The sequence below is a fragment of the Sinocyclocheilus grahami genome, unplaced genomic scaffold, assembly GCF_001515645.1.
Source record: "Sinocyclocheilus grahami isolate Dianchi unplaced genomic scaffold, SAMN03320097.WGS_v1.1 scaffold66.1, whole genome shotgun sequence".
Classification (NCBI taxonomy): domain Eukaryota; kingdom Metazoa; phylum Chordata; class Actinopteri; order Cypriniformes; family Cyprinidae; genus Sinocyclocheilus; species Sinocyclocheilus grahami.
Genome location: NW_015505245.1, coordinates 203,197 through 211,042, shown reverse-complemented (window position 1 = coordinate 211,042; position 7,846 = coordinate 203,197). Strand labels below are relative to the sequence as shown.

Below are 7,846 nucleotides of genomic sequence, written 5' to 3'. Positions count from 1 at the left end.
CAAATTTCCAGTGTCCTACCTATAATTAATTTGGCTGGACAAGTAAAAAACTTTAAAGTCATTTTTCTCAGTTTCACACTCTAGCGAGTTAAGGTCTTTTGCCTTTGTAGGGCAGTATAGAGGTCTGTGCAGGATTAATTTTTCATTTTCTGCTAAAAATAAGTTTCTTCCCACTTATCCCACATGCAGAGATATACGTGGATATTTCAGTCCTGTTTCAGTATGATTCTCTCTCCCTCAGGTGTCGTAGGTTTTTTTTTTACCCAGTTTGCACACACGTGATTCTGACCTTGTTGCTGCAGGCAAAAGCAAGGCTCTTTCCGTTGCTGTCATATACAACCCGAAATCTATGGAAGAATATTCAGGACTTTTTTCAAAAGCAATTGCAAATTGTATTTTCAATTGCGTTTTCCACATGTGGGCACATAAATTGTGACATAATGCAAATGCAATTGCAAATCTTGCATTACCGTTTGCATTTTAGCTTTCGCGAACGCACAGTGACTACCACATTTTAAATGAAAACGCAAAGTCCATTTGCAACAGTATTTTCCATGTCTTATGAGTTATGAGCCTGTCATATTTAAATAGCAATATTAATTACCACATTTGCTTTTTCACTCTCTCTGCGTCGCGCATGCAACCTGCCAAAACTCAAATGGAATTGCAATTCCTTTTGCATTTGAATTTCCGATGTCTACACGGAGAGCTGTCAATCAATGTGAGGGACTATACTAGGGGGCGTGTTTATATTGGGAGGTGACGTCACTCATAGACAACCGTGCCGAATCTTTGATCAGTGGAGGTAATCGGTAAAGGCTCCACTAAAGGCAGCTGCTAATCAGTTAGTACCTGTGTAAACGAACAGACAATTTCTTGGCACAATACATAATTCTGTCTTTTTTACCCCAAATGCAGCGATTATCCCCTGCTAACAGCGGGATCAACAACGGTACGCACGATAGGTTAATATTCACTATTACCCAAACGCTTTTCACCTGTCTCAACATCTCTCACTGTTTCTCTCACTCTGATTGATGCAAGTAAACAGACAGCGCAATTTATACACTTATGGTTTCCTACAAATGTAGAAAATACAAAAGATTAGGCTACAACACTGTATAACTTCACTGAACTAAATTATACACATATGCAAATCACATTTCTTATTAATATACATTTATTAACAATAAAGATTTAAAATAAAAAAATGCACATTACAAATACGTCGTTGTAAATGAGAAACTGTGATGAGTCGTGCAGCAGTAATAACGTAACAAAAACATATACAATTTCAAGCAAAATGATCATATTTATTGAAGTATTAAACATTTATAAGTTTAATTAAATGCCAGTAATGAACTGCATAAATTATAGCGATCAGGAAGAAGGTCCTCTGTCCCAAACGTGTACAGCTATAGTGGATATACAGTATATAACTCCCCATCAGTAGTTGTATACTGCCACCTGCTGGCGCAGTTGTGTAACCTAGAGAGACAGCGCAATTTATACACTTATGGTTTCCTACAAATGTAGAAAATACAAAAGATTAGGCTACAACACTGTATAACTTCACTGAACTAAATTATACACATATGCAAATCACATTTCTTATTAATATACATTTATTAACAATAAAGATTTAAAATAAAAAAATGCACATTACAAATACGTCGTTGTAAATGAGAAACTGTGATGAGTCGTGCAGCAGTAATAACGTAACAAAAACATATACAATTTCAAGCAAAATGATCATATTTATTCAAGTATTAAACATTTATAAGTTTAATTAAATGCCAGTAATGAACTGCATAAATTATAGCGATCAGGAAGAAGGTCCTCTGTCCCAAACGTGTACAGCTATAGTGGATATACAGTATATAACTCCCCATCAGTCGTTGTATACTGCCACCTGCTGGCGCAGTTGTGTAACCTAGAAAACAACTTTTGTTATGTTGAGTTTGTGAGAAAATTAAGTCGTGATCATGAGAAAACAATTTCTGTTATGTCGAGATCACGAGAAAACAAGAAGGGAAAAAAATGCATGGCTGCTGTAGAGTTATGTGGAATGTTTCTTTAAGTCACGGACTTCCAAGGAAGTGACGTCAGCGAGTCCTAGGTTGAAGGGAGAGCGCGCAGTGGTTGAATAAACTAACAAAGCTGGTATGTGTGTCTGTCATCAAAAATCTACATGGTGTCAGAAGTGGGATGAGGGAGAGGGGGAAAGCCGAATTCCCTTTTTCAATCACATCCCTCTGCTCTCGAAGAGCAATGCGTGAAAATAATAAAGCTAAAAAGGGCGTAGAAAGCGTAGATGTGCACAAAGGCGGTTTCAGGTTAGCAGGTCATTTTTCCTCATCCCGTGGAAAAACACTCGCGCAGGCCTCTCCATCGCTTTCGATCCATTAAACAAACCCCACTTTTTCTGCTGGCTGCGTTCGCTAACGCTCAACCTCGCGCGAGATCGTTCTCATTCTAAGATTCCGACCGAAACTGCCCTTCCATCATATGTTATGTTGTTGGTCTGATTTTATTTTGTCTTTTGCACTGTTACTTTGTTTTCCACTAAAAGAGGGGAGATGTAGAGTTATGTGGAATGTTTCTTTAAGTCACGGACTTCCAAGGAAGTGACGTCAGCGAGTCCCAGGTTGAAGGGAGAGCGTGCAGTGGCTGAATAAACTAACCAAGCTGGTATGTGTGTCTGTCATCAAAAGTCTACAGCTGCTTAGAACTTCCGTAGTAATAGAGAGCGTGTCACCTGCCTCAAGATCTTTTACTGTTTGCACTCCGATTGAGGCACATAAACAAACAGACAGTGCAAATCTGCACGTATTTACCTATTTGCCACCTATATCTTATTCCTATCTTATAATAGAGCACCTGGCAAGATCTCTCAGTCTGTTTACACTCCAATTGATGCACGTGACAAAACAGACAATGTTGCTACTCCTGCCCTAGATGAGTCTTCACTTTACACCAACGATCTAAGCGCAGCTGTCACAGAACATGCCGCAGCCAAAGTGAATTAATATTAAAAATCATGTGCCTTAATCGCAGTGTACACAGTGAGAGATCTGAGACTTGCGCATCAACCTCGCGCGAGATCGTTCTCATTCTAAGATTCCGACCGAAACTGCCCTTCCATCATATGTTATGTTGTTGGTCTGATTTTATTTTGTCTTTTGCACTGTTACTTTGTTTTCCACTAAAAGAGGGGGGATGTAGAGTTATGTGGAATGTTTCTTTAAGTCACGGACTTCCAAGGAAGTGACGTCAGCAGTCCCAGGTTGAAGGGAGAGCGTGCAGTGGTTGAATAAACTAACCAAGCTGGTATGTGTGTCTGTCATCAAAAGTCTACAGCTGCTTAGAACTTCCGTAGTAGAGCACCTGGCAAGATCTCTCAGTCTGTTTACACTCCAATTGATGCACGTGACAAAACAGACAATGTTGCTACTCCTGCCCTAGATGAGTCTTCACTTTACACCAACGATCTAAGCACAGCTGTCACAGAACATGCCGCAGCCAAAGTGAATTAATATTAAAAATTATGTGCCTTAATCGCAGTGTACACAGTGAGAGATCTGAGACTTGCGTGCCACTTTGGTGCCACGGTCCACGAGGTTACATGCACGACGCAGAGAGAGTGAAAAAGCAAATGTGGTAATTAATATTGCTATTTAAATATGACAGGCTCATAACTCGTAAGACATGGGAAATACTGTTGCAAATGGACTTTGCTTTTTCATTTTAAATGTGGCAGTTCACGAAAGCGAAAATGCAAACGTTAATGAAAGATTTGCAATTGCATTTGGATTATGTCACAATTTATGCGCAATTTAACGTAATTGAAAATACAATTTGCAATTGCTTTTGAAAAAAGTCCTGAATATTCTTCCATGGAAATCAGTGAGCATTTTTTATTTAGATATTTATATTTTGCGATTGTCCCATGAGTCATTTATTTCTCCCGCTTCCCACACACACCTCAGTATCAGAAATTCAAAACATGTTCTGCCCACACTTGTATCAGGTCAGATGGGAATGCAGACCTCTAGTCAATGCAAGCACAAGTTTGATGTTCATAAAGAGATTGCAAAGATATTCATAGGAATCAAGCAGTTTAATCCAAATCTTACGAAGTTTGCTTTGAACAGATTTAATTTAGGCTTTAATTTACATATACACACTGATCAAAGCACATACACCGAGCACATCAAATATAGCAAACGGAAGCTTGAACATTCTTGCTTTGCACGCATCCTCATTGGTTCTTGTGAAAGCTCAAATATTCTTGCGTGACTCTCAAAAACAAACCTCATTGGTTCTTGCAAAAGCTCAAACATTCTTACGTGACTCTCAAAAACAAACCCCATTGGTTCTTGCAAAAGCTCAAACATTCTTACGTGATTCTCAAAAACAAACCTCATTGGTTCTTGCGTGTCAAGTATGTACGTTTTTGGGTGAATGGACTTTAAATAGAAGTAAACAAAAATATCTTCATTTGTGTTTCGAAGATAAACAAAAGTCTTATTTGTTTTGAACGACATGAGGGTGAGTGAATAATGACAGAATTTTCATTTTTTTGGTAAACTAAACCTTTAATAAGTGAATAATCTTTGGCTTTTCCCAATTATTTAGTCAAGAGCGCAGGTTGCAGAGACTTCATCAAGAGTCCCGGAGTTCAAGCACACTCGTCCTCAGCAGCATTCCAAGCTTCCTCCGCCCTCGGCTGCACCGTCCTACACCCCAACCGCCCCTTCCAACGCTAAACTGCAATCGGGCACCGCTCAGCCCAAACTGAAGAAAGACATCCACCGCTGCCATCGCATGGCACGTCGGCCCTTACCCCGCCCAGACCAGACAGTCGGTCCCTCCAGTCCTTTTTCGTCCCGTCCGACAGTCAGTCCTTTCTCAGAAACGGTCCGCATTCTCAATCGTAAAGTCAAACCCAGGGAAGTAAAGAAAGGACGGGTCATTCTGAACCTCAAAGTGGTTGACAAGGCTGGGAATGGGAATGGAGTTGCTAATAGTAGAAGGACACACGTGCCCTCCACCCAGCAGTCCCATTTTGGGCGGCAGAAGATTCCGTCCCGGAACAGGGTGATTGGGAAAAACAGGCGGTTTGGAGAGGTGTCCTACCGAGGAATCCAGCCCACCATTAGAAGCTCTGGGTTTCCTGTTTTCGGAAAACTCTTCGATTCTCACTCCCTGAACAATGCCGAGAACCAGACTCAAAGTGGAGAGAGTTGTAATAACACAACAAACAATCTCTCTTCCTCCCAAAGTTCAAAGGTTGACGTGTCCAAAGTTCAGACTCTTGATGAACTGCACCCATCAAACTCAAGCTCTGAAGTTTCAGATGGCGAGCCACCCTCCCCGCCACAAACCCAATCCCAGCATTCTTCATTGCCGCCCAAGGCCTCCGCAACCAAGGCCCAAGATCCTGCCCTTCACAAACTCAGCGCTCAACCTGTAGCATCCAAAAACAGCTCGGGTCCTTCTGCTGTTCCATCTTCTCCTATGTTTTCCTCATCGTCCTCTGCCTCGTCATCCTCAGAAGACAACGAACACATCCTGGACCTTTCCGTACCTCATGAAATGGACAGGCGATTGCGGCGACGCCATCCCTTCTCTGGCCGTCATCCGCTCAAGGTCCCAGAGGTGCCCGTGTCGGAGGAACCGTCGGAGGAAGAGGAAGATTTTGACTGGCATCCTGACATGACCTCCCAATGTGCCAATGTGGTCGTCACGGACATCACAGCTAACCTCCTCACCGTAACGATCAAGGAGTTCTGTCATCCGCCGTCCGCTACTCCTCCTCCTTGCTACCCCAAAAATATATCAGCTCAACACGACACAAAACAGCCAAAGCAACACCCCAACAAAACATGAGTGCGGACACCACAGATACGGCCTCCTCCAGCCTTCAGAAGGGATTTTAGGAGAGTTATTAGTAGTTTGTTTACAGTTTCAGCTGCCTGGTGCTCATGCGAGTCTTTGTTAAGAGATGTGGCCAAGCTGTCCACTCTACAACACTGTGCCATGACTTTTATAACCATGAAAGAATGTCTCTGAATAAGGCTTTTTTTGCTCACTGTGTTTAATCAGAACACATGGACTTTTCTGAGGATGAATTTGCTCACCAATGGCTCCTTTAAAGATGTGCCAAGCAACTTCCTGTATGGTATTTATTCCATATATATTATATCATTACTGGTTGGTTGGTTGGTTGGTTTGTATGTATACACTACTGTTCAAAATGTTGGCGTTGGTAAGATTTTACAAACATACAAACAGTATTGTTAAATGTTATTAGAGTTTAGAACTGTCTTCTATTTTAACATTTACATTTTTTTTTTATTTCTATGATGGCAAAGCTGACTTTTCAGCAGCCATTACTGCAATCATTAATGTCACACGATCCTTCAGAAATTATCCTAATTTGGTGCTCAAGAAACATTTCTTGCAATGTTAAAAACAGTTGTTACATAATATTTTTGTGGAAACTTTGATACATTTTTTTCAGGATTATTTGATGAATATAAAGTAAAAAAAAAATTGTTTTGTTACAATGTACAAGTCTTTCATCAATTTAGTGCATCTTTGCTCAAAAGTACAAATTTCTTTAAAATCAAGCAACTTCCTGTATGGTATTTATTCCATATATATTATATCATTACTGGTTGGTTGGTTGGTTGGTTTGTATGTATACACTACTGTTCAAAATGTTGGCGTTGGTAAGATTTTACAAACATACAAACAGTATTGTTAAATGTTATTAGAGTTTAGAACTGTCTTCTATTTTAACATTTACATTTTTTTTTTATTTCTATGATGGCAAAGCTGACTTTTCAGCAGCCATTACTGCAATCATTAATGTCACACGATCCTTCAGAAATTATCCTAATTTGGTGCTCAAGAAACATTTCTTGCAATGTTAAAAACAGTTGTTACATAATATTTTTGTGGAAACTTTGATACATTTTTTTTCAGGATTATTTGATGAATATAAAGTAAAAAAAAAATTGTTTTGTTACAATGTACAAGTCTTTCATCAATTTAGTGCATCTTTGCTCAAAAGTACAAATTTCTTTAAAAAATATATATATATATATTATACTGATCCTAAGCTTTTGAACAGCAGTATATAATATAAACCAAGTATTATCTGCATCATCATACTCAATCCCATATTGGATTTTATTTACTGTAGCATTTTCAATTATTTCTGTGAGTGAATGTATTATGTAGAGCATCAATAACATTGAATTGTGCTGTAAACCACAACTGGGGGCTCGATTTAAGACCTTTTTAGATATGTATTATATTAAAAGTATATTTTAGGGTCCAAATTAATACAATTAATAGCACATTTGGCTGGTAATTTATTGACCTTCAACGGGGCCAATTTTTTGTGAAATTACCTGCAGTAATTGTTGAATATTCAAAAGGAAAACAACTATATTGTCATTAGAACAGCAGAATGCAGTTTCTTTGCTTGTAAGAAATATTTATAGCCATAAAACATTCTTAATTCACCCGTCAGTTAATCTGGACCCTGGTTATTTTTATTTTTAGTTAGGCTATGGCATATGGCAGGACTCCTGACACAAACACCTCCACCTTTAAGTATCCCCATTCCCCACAGCCAGTACCTTTATAATGAAGCAGAATAACAACATCTGTGGTCAACAGCTCAACTGTCTGTGTCAAACGTGTATATTTTCGCTCAGTCATACCTATCTGCCAAGTGTTTATAGTGCTGTCCTGCCCACTGTCCCTTTCGCCAAGGTTTCTGTTAATAGTTATACAGTAAGAAATACTCAGGTGAGCGAAGGAGTTTTTT

At 39.3% G+C, this 7,846-nt stretch overlaps 1 protein-coding gene across 1 annotated transcript in view; it reads left to right on the top strand.

Annotated features, from left to right (window-relative positions):
- cbx6b (chromobox homolog 6b) overlaps window positions 1-6,339 on the top strand; it is a 9,925-nt gene extending 3,586 nt beyond the window's left edge. Inside the window, exon 5 of the mRNA XM_016271844.1 lies at window positions 4,639-6,339. Coding sequence (XP_016127330.1) covers window positions 4,639-5,892 — 1,254 coding nt within the window. The 3' untranslated portion in view covers window positions 5,893-6,339. The remainder of the gene's footprint in view (window positions 1-4,638) is intronic.
- The last annotated feature ends 1,507 nt before the right edge of the window (window positions 6,340-7,846 follow it).